We start from the raw sequence: 17,153 nt of genomic DNA, 5'->3' as shown, positions 1-17,153 counted from the left end.
ATCTAGTCTAAACAAAAAAGAGTAGTGTGTAGGGGGAAAGAAGAGGGGAGGCATGCAGGGATGGGGTGAAGTCACAAGAGGGCTCTGCAGCCCAACAGCTGAGGGTCAAGGCAGACTTCAAAGCTAAGCTCACATTATTCTGTTGCTCCAATGATGAGCTGGGCTCCCGTTTTCTGAACCAAGACAAGAAGTATGGGGAACTTCAGCACCACTTAATGCAAGTGGAGCACTGTGGGCATGTGCCACAGCTCAGCCAGGTTTTTACTGCTGGCATACAATTCTTCCACCCCAATGGTATGGCAACAGAAAAGAGAGCGTGCAGAGCTCTGAAAGACTACAGACAGACTGCTGCCTGGGCCAACCCTGGCCAACCCTGCCATTCAGTGGGGTGAAGAGACCTACTTCAGGTGGCACCACAAGGGAGGGAATAGGTGAAGGCAGGAACTGGTGTCTCTCTGGTGAAACAAGGGGTCCAAGACACAGAGCATTTTTAAAAATAGAAGTCAGTCTCTAGCCCTCCTAGAATGAAAGTTGTCTAGCAAAATGTCCTTCTAAGTGTGAAATGAGTTGCAGACCCTCCAGATACCCCTGTTTTCCAGGGATAGTTCTGGATTTATAGAAACCTTCCCAGTTTCTGATTCAATCAAAGAATGTACTGCTTTTCCTTAGGACGTTCCTATTTTCATTGGAGAAATATTGGAGGGTATGGAGTTATCCGACCCTCCCCCCCCCCGCCCCAAAGCCAAGGAAGTAAACATCTATACAACCTTTAGAAGATATTTGAAGGCAGCCCTGTATAGGGAACTGTTTTAATGTTTTATTGTGTTATATGTTGGAAGTTGTCCAGAGTGGCTGGGGCAACACAGCCAGATAGCCAGGGTATAAATAATGAAATGATGGTGATGCAGGAGGAATAGGATGCCCCTATTTTCATCAGATAAATGTTGGAGGTTTTGGAGTCAGCCTGGTGGCTCCTGGATTTCGGAGCTTTTAACCAATGAGTAAAGTTAGAGCTGTGATTGATGAGAGAGTTGTTTAGACACCAGATGATAGGAATCATTGAGGTCCTACAAAGCTGGCAGACCCTGGACCTGAGCAGGGTTCCAGTGGCTTGGGAGACAGTTAAAAAGGGGGTAGGGGAGGAGATATCAGGACCTGGGTCACCCCCTGCCAATGCCCCCTGTTTGGTGAAGCATTTGGAAGAAGGAGAAGATTGTTAGTGCAATCAGTCTAATGCTTATTATTGTCAGATCGCAGCCTGTGTCAAGTTAGGAAGTTAGGATTGTTGTAAATCTCAGGGATATTATGACTTTCAGTTGTCACTCAGGATAGGTCTTGGCCCTTTTGCAGGTATTTTCTGCCTGATCTGTCTGCATCTCCTCCTGTATTTTCTGTCTGCATCTCCTTCCCTTCTAATTCTCTGCCCTCGGCAGTCACAAAGGGCTCTGATCCACCCAGCCTGACCTGTAGCAATTCAGGGCTTTCTGCATTCAACTCATCCAACGCCCCAGTTCCTCCACATATGCCATATTTGGCTCTGATCGTAGCCAAATCCAGTGCATAACAGAAGATAAATAATTCCAATGTTCTCCATTCTTGCAAGATCCTGTTCCAAAGGAACTCATGCAAGGCTTGTGGCTGTGTTTTGCAACCTCACATGCTACTATGCTCAGACCATTTTCTGTAAATGTTTTCTAATCCTGTGGTCAAGCAAGAGCTACCATACTGCAGAAACCGGGGGGGGGGGGAGGAGAGACACAGAGAAATATAAAACTTTTCAGATTGCATCACCTAGTCAGTCTTCTTCTCTGTTTAGTGATGTCACTCTAGGGGGGAGCTGGATCTTAGTACTTCACAGGGCCCCACTGAAATCTGAGAGTCCAAAGTCCACAACTGGTACTGATCACCAACTGTAACAATGAATATTTTATTTGGGTCCTTCCTTGTTACGCTGAGTTAATTTCTTGCTTCTTGCCCTCCCTAAATATCTTGATCCTGTTATCTATAAAGCAAACCCTACTCCTGTTTCTTGGAGGAGGGAACCTAGATGGCTTGAAAGGGAATCTGCTTCTCCACTACACAGAGGCGTAGGAAGGGGGGAGCAGTGGGTGCGGTCCGCCCCAGGTGTCATGACTGAGGGAGGTGGCAAAATGGCAGGCGAGTGGGTGGCACACCTTGCGCCTGGTGGCAACAGCTCTTCTGACCCAGCAGCAGAGAGCAGCCCTCCTCAGCCGTGGTGAGGCGCACCTGGCTGCAGCAGCTCTGTTGCTGCGTCACGTCTGACTCAGCTGCGGAGAGCAGAAGGAGAGAGAGCAGCAGCTTCTCTGCACCTCTCCTACCCTGAACTGTGGTGCGTGGGAGGGCACCCTTCATGCCCTAACCCCCCTCAGGAGCGCGCACACCCTGGGCAGCATGGGCATTTGCTCTGCCGCTGGCACTACACACCAAAAACTTTACATTTGTTCTTTTTCCCAGGGTGTGTGATGGACAGATATGCCTACTCCTTCAAGGTTTCCAATCACATACACATCCAAACTGGAAAGCTCAGTTTATCAGATTATGTTTGGATCACTGCCACAAACAACAGCAGAGCCTCTAAGACACATTAGCTGTTCCCACACTGCTACCATGGCTCTCTTCAGCTGGCTGCTGGTTATCTTCTTGCTATTGTATGGTTTCTGGAAGGATATCCATCCAAAACGATTTCCCCCTGGACCACGGCCTCTGCCATTCATTGGAAACTTGCTGCAGCTCAATATGTGGAACCCCTTGAAGGGTTTCGAAAAGGTAAGGTTCTTTTTTCTCCACCACCGTTATCTAATATTATTTTTTTTTAAGAAAAATTATTAAGATTTTTTTAAAATACAAATGCATAAATAATAACCAACTTCATTTACATAACATACTTTCATCACTTATTTGGACTCCCTCACGTCTCCCGCACCCACTTACATCGTAAATAAAATTTTTCAAACAAATTATCATCTTGTTTAGAATCTTATATCCCTTCATTTTAATACAATCTAACAGTTCTCTAACAAAAGAGAATATGTAATCTTCTTAATCTCACTTATCGTCAAATTAAAATCTAATTTAGTGGGGGACAGTTATTTATGATCAGCATCCTTCTTAACATTCAACCAAGTTACAATGTTTTTGTAGGTATATCTTGAATTTCTTCCAGTCTTCTTCAACCCTCTCTTCTCCCAGGTCCACCGTTATCTAATAAAAGAGCTGATGGAGAACAAAGGAAGACTGACTACCATTTGCAGGAGTAAGTGCAATTGGAAGAAAGGGCACAGCAGGAGGGTGTGCCTGGAGCTCACTTTTTTGCTTGGGACTAAATGTTTGCTTTCCATTGGGCACAGGGAAAGTCACGTGGAAGCTATAGCAGGTGGCATTTTACTACCTGCTAAGTTACATATCAATTTGACTCAAGGAAATAACTGAGCATCTGTCTGCAATGAAAGTGTGTATGTGTTTTGTAAGGTTTTTGACAGAAGATGGGTACAATTTGTGGGGGAATGGCTTCACAAGCCAATTTAGGACATATACCAGGTCTAAAGAGTCCCATTGTGGGCTGAAGGCTTCCAAGCATTGATACAGTGGAAGGCTTTATATCCCTCTTATCTTCTTTATTTGGGACGCGGGTGGCGCTGTGGGTAAAACCTCAGTGCCTAGGACTTGCTGATCGTAAGGTCGGCGGTTCGAATCCCCACAGCGGGGTGAGCTCCCATTGTTCGGTCCCAGCTCCTGCCCACCTAGAAGTTCGAAAGCATTTTCACAGCATTTTTTGTATGTGTGTGGGTTCCACCTATGTATCCTTCAAGAGGAGGAGAGAAAGTAACTCACCATTTCATTTCCCCTTATCTCATGATGAACAGGTTAATGAGAAGGGAGCTCAGAGGCTTTGCGGGTGCCAAGGAAAGACCACACGGGCACCATTGCCAACCACAGCATTAATGCTTCCTTCTGTAGTTCTCTTGTGCTTCCTGTGTTTCTCTTTTCTTTTTGCAGGGAACCACAGTGCTAACCAATATTGCTTCTGCCCTTAATGATGAGTCTCAGCAGAAGTACCCATTTGAGTTCAACCCCTCCAACTTCCTGAGCAAAAATGAGAGTTTATAAAACAGGAAGCCTTTCTCAGCCGGTAAATTATTTCTCTCTTTCTAACTTCTAATCACTTCTTCAGCAATGGCAGAAAAATGTGTCCCAACGATCACATAGGTCACCTTTGGGACACCCTGTACCTGCATCTATGAAAGACCTGGAACATGTTTATTTACAGGATTTTCTTTTTTTCTTTTTTTGATATATTTTTATTGAATTTTCCATCCATAACACAAAAAATAACACAATAAAGAACATACAACACGTATAATTTCAGACTCTTAATTTCATTTTCCTTACTCTCCCGACTTTCTCATACCTCCCCTTTCTGCATTCTCGTATCAGATTAATTAATTAACAAATCCCTCCCTTGTTTTCAATTTAATTGTAAAAACATTCCATTTCTTTCACTTAACCATTATCGCTTTTAACCCCTCTTTTTTCTCATTCAACATCAGTCTAACATTCACTAATTCTTGAGTATTTCTTTAAATAGTCTTTAAATTTTTTCCAGTCTTCTTCCGCCGTCGCTCTTCCCTGGTCTCGGATTCTGCTCGTCATCTCTGCCAGGCCCATATACTCCATCACTTTCATCTGCCATTCTTCCACGGTGGGTAGATCTTGTGTCTTCCAGTACTTTGCTATGAGAATTCTTGCTGCTGTTGTAGCATACATGAAAAAAGTTCTGTCCTTCTTTACAACCGATTGGCCAACTATGCCCAGGAGAAAGGCCTCTGGTTTCTTAGGAAAGGTGTACCTAAGTACCTTTTTCAGTTCATTATAGATCAGTTCCCAGAAAGCCTTAATCCTTGGGCACGTCCACCAAAGGTGAAAGAATGTTCCTTCCCTTTCTTTACACTTCCAGCAATTATTTTTGGGCAAATATTTACAGGATTTTCACACTGTCCGTTAACAATAAATCGCTCCCACAGGAGGCAGTGATATCCATAAACTTGACTGGCTTTAAAAGAGAATTAGACAAATTCATGGAGGTGAGAGCTATTATTGACTGCTAGCCATAATGGCTATGCTCTCCCTCCACTGATGGAGGCAGCAATGCTTCTGAATACCAGTTGCTGGAAAACACAGGTGGGAAAAGAAGAGGAGGAGGAGGAGGAGGAGGAGGAGTTTGGATTTGATATCCCACTTTATCACTACCCAAAGGAGTCTCAAAGTGGCTAACAATCTCCTTTTCCCTTCCTCCCCCACAACAAATACTCTGTGAGGTGAGTGGAGCTGAGAGACTTCAAAGAAGTGTGACTGGCCCAAGGTCACCCAGCAGCTGCATGTGGAGGAGCGGAGACGCGAACCCTGCTCACCAGATTACGAGTCCACCACTCTTAACCACTACACCACACTGGTGTAGTGCTCTTGTGCTCATTTCCTGCTTGTGGGTTTGCCACAGGCATGTGGTTGACCACTGTGAGAACAGGATGCTGGACTAGATGGGACACTGACCTAATCCAGCAGGCTCTTCTTATTGTTTTTCAGTTATCTGGGCAATGTATACTTGAGTGCGCGCACACACACACACACACCATAAAACGTAAAAATATACTATGAATGGGGGGGACCCCACTTCAAGGAAACCAATGTTATGTTTTTATTGTACACCACATATACTGCAGTATTAAACGGGATGTAAATTATTAAAATAAAATTAAAAATTTAATCAAGTATGCAACAAAAGAAACAGAATGTCTGAAGACTAAAAAGTGGACAACCATGAGTTTTCATTTCTTCGGGTGAATGAACATGTCAGTTGGCACATGACAGCCAGACAAAACTGCACTTCCTAGCAAGCCCTGTTTTGTTTTTGTTGCTTGTTTATTTGTGCTATATTTTTCCACATGCACCTTGGTTTGACAAGGCTTCCAAGGTGGCTCACAAAAAATACAAAATAAAGAATTATTTTAAAATGCTACAATTGATATCACAATTAAATCAAAATTCTTTCCCTTTATTTCTTATTCACTTGTAGATTTATGAAGTGCTTCATAACCCAAAGTCCTCAAAATGGTTGACAATTTGATAAAAATAAGATAAAAAGATAAAAGGTTACAGTTTCAGTAAAACTGAAACTAAAAGCAATAAAACCAATTCCACAGTTGTGCAAACAATATTCCATAAAATGAGTGGGTCATGCTTCAGTAACAGTCTTCTGAAATAAAAATAAATAAATAAAAATCCTTCCAGTAGCACCTTAGAGACCAACTAAGTTTGTTACTGGTATGAGCTTTCGTGCGAAAGCAAATACCAATAACAAACTTAAGTGGTCTCTAAGGTGCTACTGGAAGGATTTTTTTTGTTTGTTTCAACTACAGCAGACCAACATGGCTACCTAACTGTAACTTAAATAAAAAATGTATTCAGTAACTGCCTAAATATGCTAGGCACTTGTCTAATTTCAGCTGGTAAATGGTTCCAGCAGGATGGGTCTGCAACACTAAAAATCTTGTTTCTAGTACAAACTACGGTAAGTATCCATCTGGGGCATATGGTATTCTCCACAGTGCCCCATCTGAGCAGTGCAGTTGCCAGGCAGGGATATATGGGGGGGGGGGAGTGGCCCTTTAGGTAACCTTGTCCCAAGTTGTTTAGGGATTTAAATTCTAAAGGCAAAAGTGGTAGTTTCTCTATTTATCTGACATACCTGATGAAGACAATTATACAATTCACAAAAATCAAGGATGAAGGGCATCTGGCTCACAAGCCAAAGGTGGCCTGCCTGGAGTCTCAATTTGGCCTGGGAGACTAGTTACCCAAACCATGCCCACCTGTCCCACATCTGACATAATATGCAACACCAGGGGTGGGATGGCTCTAAAGGAACAATTGGGAGTTTAATGTGAGCTCCTAGTCATTCAACTTCTGGAGCAAGGTACGCTCCCATCTTGAAAACTGGAAAGTCAAAGAGTAATGTGGAGCTGTTTGCAAAAAGGCTTTTAAACAGCCCCAAAACTGCACTTTGTAGCAGCTTCAAAGGGCAGTGTCATTCAACACCATTGTGGTGTCAGGCAATTGGTAGGTAGGCAGCTCTGTCAACTAATCAAATTTGGCCCACCAAGGCTTGGGGAGATAAGAATCTGGCTGAAGGGCCAGAAAAGTTTCCACACCCCTGTGATAAACATTGGTGCTCATAGACCTCACTAGTCCTCATCTTTCCATTTTCAGGCCTGAGGGTCTGCTTAGGAGAGAATCTGGCTCAGATGGAGCGTTCCTCTTAATATACAAAGCTCATATAATTTAAATACTGTTCTCATGAGTCTGCAGTTATCCCCCCCACCCCCAAAAAAACCCCAACAACAAATGCATGTATAAGCCTGTATCTGGCATTTTTATGCAAAGGCTATTCTGACTTTCGGACTATATTCTGCTCCCTTGCACAAAAAAAGGAAGATGCTTTGTAGGAGCAAGTACATCTCATGATACTATACCTCATTTTCTTTGACTCTGAGTAATGTTTATCCATGTGACATTGTTCTTCCATTTCAAGCTGTGGTTTTGAAAGTCTCCTGCCACATGTTGCAAGTATTTCTTAAGAAAAAAAACACTGCAAAAAGCAGAAAAGTCCCTTGGCTGATTTGCATTAGAAGAAAGGGAAATGCCCAGAGTTTTTGTAAAACACACATGCTGCTTACATTCTTTCCACAGGACATATAGAGCAGTTCACTCTACTATCACCTCCATGGAAATGATTAACTTCTGGATACTGCACTTCGCTAAGGAATATATTTATTGCATAACTGAAGAAAAGAGGGGGAGCACTTGAGTGTGAAAAGAGACTTTTCAATCTGCATTTTATTTGTAAGCCAGGTGGGATGAGGCTTTCGTTTCCTATAAAAATACAAAGGAACAAGAATGTACATAACGTTATCTGATGGATCAGCAATTATCAGGCAAAAGGGATTTTTTTTAGGAGCGGGGGGGGGGGGGAATTCCCAAGTTGCATGAACAACAGTCTTCTGCTCTATCCAGAGTAGGTGACAGCATGGGTTTTTTTCCAGTAGAGGGGTGGGCAAAACTTTTATTATTCACCCACTCCGTTTTGCAGCTGATCATGACCAAAGATTTTGTTATTTCAATATAACTCAGTTTATTTTATTTTTATTTATGAAAAAGAAAATAATTACAAACTGAACATTCCCCCCTCCCTTTCCCCAACCCAAAGGCAAAGTTTAGATGTAAACAATAATAGTAAAGTTAATGCAAGCACTGAACTGCGTAGAAACTGAAAGCTGCTAGTACAGTATCAATATGTAGGAGACTGTTAACACAATCATATATTATGGAATGCAGCAGATACATTCTGTTCTGGAGATACTTTGTTTGCGTGCTGTATGAATGGCCACCTGTCTGCCATGAGGGAATCAAGTGTTTTACCCTCTAACCAAGTTTTGCCTCAGTTTTTCAGAATGCTATGTCCCAAATTATGTTATACCATTTTTGTGTATTTAAACCCTTTGCTTCTTTCCAATTTCCAGCTTTCCATATTCTTGCTGCCATTAATAAGTAACCAATGAAATGAGTTATCCAAGCAGGGTAGACCTGGATACAAAGGGTTGCAGCCAGCTAGGTCCTACTCAGAGTAGACCTAAATTAGCCATGTCTATTAGTTTCAGTAGGTCTACTCTGAGTAGGATTAGTGCAAAACAGAACTCTCCCCACTTGGGAGAAAAACTAGAATTCGGAGGGACTGACTGGAAGGAGAACAGATGTGGGGAACCTCAGACACAGCAGCTAAATAGGGCCTTCCAAACCTCTATTTGGCTCTCAGAACTCTCTGCAGGCCACATGCCTCTCCCTCCACACTCCATTCAGGCCTTGCTGCACATCTCCCATGAGTGGTTTTGCTTGGCTGGAATGGGTCTCCTCTGCTTTTCTGAATGGAGGGCAAAATGGTGTGTGTGTGCAGAAATTGGCGTACTATGCAAAGGTAACATTTATATTCATTGCTTACTTTTGGCTCAGGCTGGCTTGTTAAAAATAACATGTGATGTAGCTTTCATGTGTATGATAACCTTTGTGGCTGTATTGGTAGCTATTGTTGCATCTTGACCCTCTGGTTAATGAAGTCTGATGAAGGCATTCAAGCAACATCAGTGTTCAAAACTGTTCTAGGCATGTTTTGCAACAGGGAATTTCATTATTGCGAGCAGTTTCTGAGCTCTGAGTGCAGTACTATGCCTAAGATTTCAGATTAAAACTGCCACTGCTGGAAGGAAAGGAGGACCTTTTTCTGCCTCCCCACTTCCAGCCACTCTCTGGCTGGAGAGGGAACCCTCATAAGAATATTAGGGGGGGGCAGGGGAAGTAGGGCTTTGTTTTTTTGCAGTCTTCAGATGAGGACTGGACCATGTGAAAAATGAGCATAAGATTTTAGCTGCAGTTCATTCATTTTCAGCTTTGTATTCTTGTTATAAAAAGTGCACCTATTACAATCCCATCTACTTGAAGTTAAAAAAGGAACAGACCTGGAAATTTTGATCACGAGTCTCCTGTACCATTTCAGCCACTTGAGAACCAGTTAAAACCATGAACCTCTTTAAAAGACTGAATACATGAGGTCAGGCTCACTGGCTACCTCTTTTGGTCATGGCAGCTGGAAAACAGTGCCAAAACTTGCCAACAACCTATGGTTGGTTCCCCACCACTGCTGCCATTTCTCTCTCCTGGGTGCTGGAAGAAGCCTTTTGTGGATGCCAGCAAATTGGATTTCTTGCATACCTCATACATGTAAAGTTTTCTTTTCACTCTACATGCTAGAGGATGCACAACTACAACCAAAGCTTTTGAGTTCCCCCTTGGCAGAAGGGCACATTTCACATCATCCATGTCTAGGGCTGTCCAGATGCTATTTCCACTCTTTCTACAAAATGGGCAAGATCAGGAAGGGCCCTTGTGCTTGGATGCCTCATTTCCATCCTCCGCCTATGCATCGCACTATATGCTGAAGGTCACACCCAAACTGGGATGTCCCACAATCATTTTATCAACGGATATGCCTTCCACATACAGCCTGGGGTGTGGGGTGGGAACAAGTGAACTCAAGTGTATCTCCAAGCAATGTGATTACTTATCCATTCATATGTCACTGAAAACCAAGCAATCTTTTAGTGTACTACATTTTGCTTAGCTGCAGTGAAATAAGTAGGGCTTCCTGCTAGGTAGGTGAGTTTTATTGAAATGGAATGACACTAAAATATGTTTCAGTTCTCAGTCATTCAGATTTATTCAACCTTCTATGGAATGAGAATTAAAAAATGTGATTAGTTACCAAAAAGCATGATAGAAAAGATATTTCCAGTCAGTTGTCTGCAAACAAAACAGAACACTAGAAAATCAGCATGGGTGGATTTCCTATGCATGATACTTTATATTCTCTCTCTTCACACCCCCCCCCCCGCCCAGTAGCATGCTTTCCATCAATCTCAACTGTCATGTCTTCATAAGTGAATGAGAAGGCTAAAGTAACTGATACCTTAAAACCCAAGGCATCCAAAGATGGTTGAATCCCAACAAAGAATTTAAAATGCATTATTAAGCAAGTGCAGCTGGCTCATAGTCAACACAATAAAGTATGAAGAATGCTGTAAACTCCACCAGTGGACACACTTTGTGTATCACTGCATGTAGAATCCCCCAGGTATCTATGCATCACTTCTGAAGTTAGCCAGAAAGTACATCCACAGAAGACTGCTGTAAAATAAGAAACATGAATGTATGATACTACATTCAAGTCATTCCAGTAGGACTCTCAATCTGGGAACAATTCTGCTGGAGAACAAATCAAAGTGCTGAAGTATGAATGAATGAACATTTAATAATGTTCATTATTAAAACTTTGGCACGGTACCCCTTTTCAAAGGACACGTCTTCTCAGTATTCTGAAAACAGGCCATGTTTCATAAGCACTAAACAAGAGGAGAGTCTCCTGTACCCTTAATTAAACATGGATTTCCTTGGGGGCATCTCTGTTGTGAATAAAGAAAACCATGCAGTGGCTGGCTATCCTTGGCAGATATACCCCACATGTCTGAATTATAGTGACTGAAGATGGCAGCACACACGTTCTCACACACAATTAAAGGCATCTATTTGATTCTCAACTACTCTGAAGATGAGGCTTCTTTTTTTTTAAAAAAAAAAGAAAGGCTACAAACTACAGTAAGTTTAATTCTAATACCAGAAAGAATCTGGCCAGCAAATTTTCTGCAGCAGTCCTCCCCTAAACCTGTTGACTGTCGGAGTCTGCTCCATTAATCGTCCTCATTTTGGTGCCGATATTTCAAATGCACAACTAGCATGACAATGCCAGTGAGGATGCAGGCTGAACCACAAACGAGATAAGCAATGCCCAAGAAAGGATTCTTTCCCCCCATCCAGGAAAGTGTGCTGAAAATGACCTTCTTGCCACCATTGAAAGAGAGGACAGGGTAATTGTAGGTGACATTGAGCTGGTACGTGCCACGGGGCAACCCCACTGAGAAATTCCCCTGGCGGATGCGGGCGTACAGCTTGCGGAAGGTGGGCAGGGCGGCGATGCGCATCCACACAATGAAGTCCTCATTGACAAAGCCCGTGTTGTTTGGGCCTGTGTTGTTGCCCAAGTCGTAGACTGGGTAGGGCCAGTTGGGAGGCTTGGTGGTGTTCTTGAAGGCCAGTGCCAGGCTCCCATTGACCAATTCGGGGTTCCGGAACTTGACGTTGGTGTCGGTCCACCAGGAGATGCCTCTCTTGTCCAGGGGCACAGAGACCATGGAGCCATTGCGAAGCACTTGGTAGAGGGCGAAGGTGTCATTGAAGAGGCTGTTGGCGATGTTCCCGCAGGGTGCGATGGGGAGCTTGTGGTTCTTTTGGTAAGGCTGACACTCTGTGACGGGGTTGGTCAGCGCCCAGGAGTCCCCGCTGAGCTGCGCGTTGTCGCGGGAGATGCTGTAGCGCCGGTTGTTTTGGTAGTAGTTGGAGAGCTGGTAGTAGAGGCAGACGGGCGCAGGGTAATCCATGGGCAGCTCAAAGCGCAGCACGCAGGTGCAAGGTGCATGGCGGGTGGGGCTGCTGGTGACGTTGGCGCAGCGAGAGCAACTGGAGCCTGGCGCGCCGGTGTAGTCGAGCTCCAGCTCGTGGATGTCCTCCGAGGAGAAGTGGAGCCCCAAGCCCAGGGCCAAGAAGGCCGCGCCCAAGCAGAAGAAGAGCGGCAGCACCGTGCCGGCCGACAGCAGAGGCTGCCAGGCCGGGAGTCGCTGCTGAGTGAAGGCCGTGTTGTCCGGCTTGTTTTGCGCCGTCGGGCCGCGGTCCGCCGGGGTGTGGCAGCCGCTCACGTCGTACGAGCCCGAGGCCATGCGGTCGTCGGGGTGGTCGACCTCAGCAGAAGCGGCAGGCAGGCTCGGCGGGAGCCTGACCTGCTTGTGAGGGGAGTAATTGCGCGCCAGCCTCTCGCGCGGCCACCCGGCGATGGGCTGGCAGGGAGAAACGCGCGCTTGGCCAGTCAGTCCGTCTCTTCCGCTAGTCCAGGCAGCAGCGGGTGGCCTCGGTCTGCCTGCGACACCGCCCCGCAGGTGAGCGGGGCCACGCCCCCAGGGACGCACAGGTGAGGGGGGCGCGACCGCGCGTACTCCGAGCTACCACCCAAACGCCTTTGCGCGTGCCCTTGCTAAAGCGCGCGAGACGGCCCTTCAGCCTACCCAAGCCCAGGTAGCGGGGCTTGGTGGACCCCGGGTTCCGTTCCCGCGCTTTTCTCTTCTTCTCAAGCTCCGCCTCTGGCGTCGGGCCCAGGGAGAGACGTCGCGCGGGCGCCTTCTTACGCACCTGTGGTGATCTGGCCCGCTGGAAAGTCTGGGCGGGGCGGCGGCGGCAGGTACTGCTTCTCCAGCCCAACCCTGCCAACTTCCACCTTCGTGGCCCCGCCCCGTCGGGACTGAGGTGCTGACGCTGCTCAGGTAAGAAGGCGCGCTTTCGGCTGCGCTCCTGCACCTTGTTGGGACTCAGGAGGCATGGCGGCCACGCGCGGTCCGCCCCGCCCCCCCGCGAAGAGGAATATTTACCGGTATTTTTATTTTGAAGAATTTCATCTTAAGGAGAGCATAAGGATATTTTGAATAAACGAACACTTAAAATAGCTTACACCTAAGCTAAAAAGGTGTGAGCTAAAAAGCTTCTAAATATACTTTCCATATGTTTATAAACCACCTTTCTTCATCATGAAACCCAAGTTGGCATACATATGCTTTACACTCAGACACTGACCAGACCCAAACCTGCTTAGGTTTACCTAAATGGTGACTTCACCTGCCTTCAGACCAACCACTAGAGGGACCTGTGGCCTTCTTCATGCAAGGTTGACACCCAAAGAGAAATGCTACCTGTAGCAGACAGAAGGCAGTGTTCCCATGTTGCCACCCACAAAGCTTTTTGCCATGACTGAATCTGCTTGGTGAATAAGTTGCTGCTACTGAGTGTTATTCATTTCTAAAGCATTGCTTTTGCAATATAGGAAGCAGTCTCAAGTCAAACCATTGACCCATCTCGTTCCATATTATCAGCGTCAAGGATGAGCAAACTTCAGACTTATTGGAACTTCTTTGGGGTATTTCTACTAGAACTCAAATTCTGCTAACCATAGCCATGTGCAAAAGACACAAAAAGAATGAAAGAACAGTGTGCCTTTGAGTCTCAGGATTGCTTTTCGGTACTAGAACTGAATTTAGCTCACAGTACTTTTACACAAAAGTCTACTCTTGGTTTCTCATGTCAGCAACCTGATTCAGGTGGAGAAAAGTTATTTTTAGCAATTGCAATCCCTTGCCAATCTCCTGCAAAGCAGCCAGAGATCAGCCAGTAGGTTTCAGCCAGGAGCTCTTTCTCAGCCTTGCATGGAGATACAGTGGTACCTTGGGTTAAGAGCTTAATTCATTCTGGAGGTCCATTCTTAACCTGAAACTGTTCTTAACTTGAGGTACCACTTTAGCTAATGGGGTCTCCCACTGCTGCCACACGATTTCTGTTCTCATCCTGAAGCAAAGTTCTTAACCTGAGGTACTATTTCTGGGTTAGCAGAGTCTGTAACCTGAAGCGTCTGTAACCCAAGGTACCACTGTACTCGGGTTTGGATGTGGGGCCCTTTGCAGACACAGATGCAAAGCACACACTCTACTGCTGAGCAACATCTTCACTGTTTACCCTTGTCTACCCAGCCAGTTGGATATGTGAGTCTTGCAGGGTTCTCTCTCCCTCTCTCTCCCAAAGTTGGTGTCATGTGTAAATTTTGCTACAGATGGAGAAGCCATGTCTCACAAAGAAAACAGAATATTTAGGGTTGGGTCTGTTATGTTTCCTGTTGCTGATCTTTAAAAACTTCCTCTTTGAGTTAATGCCCTTGAAAACTTTGCAACAGAATAGGTTATATGCAGTTTTGCTTGGGTGAGTTGAGAGTTCAGTAAACAGAAAGCTAGATTCCTGTTTTTAACTCTTGTCAGGGAATTACCTTTTTAAAAGAATGATATGGAGAACTCGTGTCACTGTAACTTTTGTATGAACTTACAGAATCACTTCAAAAACCCATTGTGTGAATGGAGAACAGTTTGCTGGAATTGGCTTGTGTTACTTGACACGTTCCTACACCCTTTATGCCCAGATAGAACAGAAAGTTTTCAGTCCTGTACAGTATGTGCCTGTTTGGAAATGCCACCTTAGCCTGGAATAACTCACATTGAAGCCAGTGAGGTGTAGTGGTTAGTGTGTTAGACTAGGACCTGGCAGACCAGGGTTCAAATCCCCATTCAGCCATTAAGCTCACTGGATGACTTTGAGCCTTGGGCCTGTTCGTTTCTCAGCCTAACCTACCTCAAAGGTAGGAAGAAAAAATGGAAGCAGGTGAACCATGTGCAGCCATGTGATTCCTGTAGAGGGCAGCATTCCTACAACAAAAGTTCTGGTCTTGTTTGTAGTGAGGAGCTGTTGTGGCAGTGGTGGACTTCGGGCTCTCAAATTTCAGCACGCCCTGTGTGACACTAAAATCCATCTCTTGTGCTCTATTCTACAGCATTGTTTTCACATACCCTGCAGGGTAGCACCCAGTGTTATCACACTAGTCGTACCACCCTAAAACCACTTCTGGTTGCAGGAGAGCTAGCAGCATTTCCCCTCCTTGCTTTTCATTTTAAAGTGGTGTGCCTTTTGCTTTTCTATAAAAGTGGAGGAAGAATATCACTCCAGACTACATCATGCCAGTTCTAAATTCCAGGAGCATTAGATCATTTTGAGTTAATTACCACAGGAGGTGAATGAAAGGTCACTAAACAATGAAATCATTTGGGGCTTTTCCTATCAACAGATTGCTTGCAAGCATAATTACAGAATTGCATTGTTTCCTCAGAAGAATGTGCATTTACACAGGGAAAGGCTGTAGCACCATAGCTATATGGTTTATAGAATTTCCTACAGAATCTGCAAGGTCTAGTGGTTATTCTCAGGCAAATGCGTTTAGCATCAGGACAGCAGAAACAAGCTCCATTCTATTCTTGTAGTCATGAAGGTACTAAGTGAGCCATCATGGTGTAAGGGTTAGAGTGTGGGCCTAGGACCTAGGAGACATGGGGTTAAAATCCCCATTCAGCTGTGAAGCTGACTGTGTGGCCTTGGGCCCAGTCACTTTCTCTCAGCCTAACCTATCTCATAGGGTTACTGTGAGGGTAAAAGTGTGGGTTATTAGCCAATATTAGTCCTGTTCAGAGGAGACCCATGGACTTGACTAACTTAAAATACATTGATTTCAATGGCAAGTCCATCAACTCCCATGGGTCTTCTCTGACAATGGAGGAGTGCGACTTTGTGGGAGACTTTGTCAAACTGTTGGAAGGTTGCAGCATGGTTGTAGAGGCAGATATGAGAGAGACATGTTTTATTGCAGGCAGATGAAGGCATCCAGTTGTTCTGCTTCAGATGTACCATGGCATTTCAAATCTAGGGTGTATAGGGCCAGGTTTGAAAGTCCAGTCACTGTGCCTGAGCTCGGATTGTTATAAGGGAATTCACTAGTTCTTTCTCCATTTTCTCTCTTCTTTTCACTTCCCGCAGTCAGTAAATAAGAATATTCTCTCATTCATGTTTTCTGCTGTATACCCTACATACCATTTGCTCTTTCCTTTGGGTTTTCAAAAAAAAAAAAGTTTTTTCTATATACTAAAATTAGACAGTTAAATTTAATAGTGGTTTTGGGAAAGTCCCTTTCATCATTGTCACTTGCTCTGCCAAGAGCTGAAAGAGATACTTACTTGCCTTGGGCAGTTTAGCATTGCCTGGAAAGCACCCTAGAACCACCACTTCACTTTGGGTCAGTTTAAAAACATAAGCAGAGTATAGCAGGATCAGACTTAAGGTCCTGACATGATAGAGGTGTGTATAATTATGCACAGTGTGGGGAAAATAGAGTCTCTCATAATGATGGAAGCTGGGATCATCCAAGGAATCTCAGTGTTGGAAGATTCAGAAGAAACAAAAGGAAGTCCTTGGAGCAACTTGAAGTCTCCCTTCTTTCTCCACCCTTTTAACCTCCAAAGCCAGAGCCTCTGGCGATCATTACTAACAGGCAGAGATACAAGTCAAAAACATTACAGTACTCTGAACTGGCCCCAGGAAGAACACAAAAACTGATAGCCAGTGCTGACAACCTCCTTTTAATATGCTAGCATTTTAGGCATGTAATCTTAATGTTGCTAAATAATGGCATGAAATTGGAACTGTGGAAGGTGTTCCTATCGTGTTGATTAAGGCTATATAGGATGATGTGTACTAAGGCAGGGCTGGGGAATCTCAAGCCCAGGAGCCAAATGCCTCCCTGTCCAGACCCCTTGTCTCTCCATAGCCCCACCACCTTTGTCATTCCTGCTCTACCCCAGGTGTGGGGAATCTTTGGTCCTTCAGGTGTCTCTGAGCTACAACTCTCATGTAGTTGCACACTTCTCTCTCCTTTTCTCTCTCTCTCTCTCTCTCTCTCTCTCTCTCTCTGTGTGTGTGTGTGTGTGTGTGTGTGTGTAATCTCCGAC

General features: G+C 44.7%; 2 protein-coding genes and 2 long non-coding RNA genes across 4 annotated transcripts in view; 2 read left to right on the top strand and 2 right to left on the bottom strand.

Moving 5' to 3' along the window:
* The first annotated feature begins 2,593 nt into the window (after window positions 1-2,593).
* Window positions 2,594-5,217, top strand: LOC309375701. Its single transcript, XR_014171008.1, has 3 exons — window positions 2,594-2,787; window positions 4,018-4,150; window positions 5,043-5,217. It is a non-coding gene; the product is annotated as an uncharacterized lncRNA (long non-coding RNA).
* A 2,666-nt stretch (window positions 5,218-7,883) lies between these two features.
* Window positions 7,884-10,228, bottom strand: LOC309375777. Its single transcript, XR_014171032.1, has 2 exons — window positions 8,694-10,228; window positions 7,884-8,658 (listed from the first exon to the last, which is right to left on the bottom strand). It is a non-coding gene; the product is annotated as an uncharacterized lncRNA (long non-coding RNA).
* A 1,025-nt stretch (window positions 10,229-11,253) lies between these two features.
* Window positions 11,254-12,590, bottom strand: TMEM30B (transmembrane protein 30B). The gene has a single exon (XM_081920402.1). It carries the CDS (start codon window positions 12,450-12,452, stop codon window positions 11,370-11,372), a length of 1,083 nt encoding a protein of 360 aa, XP_081776528.1. The 5' UTR covers window positions 12,453-12,590; the 3' UTR covers window positions 11,254-11,369.
* Window positions 12,591-12,922: 332 nt separating this feature from the next.
* The window catches only part of LOC309375003 (receptor-interacting serine/threonine-protein kinase 2-like), a 28,323-nt gene continuing 24,092 nt past the window's right edge, over window positions 12,923-17,153 (top strand). The window contains exon 1 of the mRNA XM_081920350.1: window positions 12,923-13,049. The gene's annotated coding sequence lies outside the window, so the exon portion shown is untranslated. The remainder of the gene's footprint in view (window positions 13,050-17,153) is intronic.

The sequence above is a fragment of the Podarcis melisellensis genome, assembly GCF_964234715.1.
Source record: "Podarcis melisellensis genome assembly, chromosome: 8".
In the NCBI taxonomy this organism is placed as follows: Eukaryota; Metazoa; Chordata; class Lepidosauria; order Squamata; family Lacertidae; genus Podarcis; species Podarcis melisellensis.
This window is presented reverse-complemented; position numbering and strand designations above follow the sequence as displayed.

What these genes read in the sequence shown, in the direction of transcription:
- TMEM30B (XM_081920402.1), bottom strand. Translation starts at nt 12,452, where the DNA reads ATGGCCTCGGGCTCGTACGACGTGAGCGGCTGCCACACCCCGGCGGAC.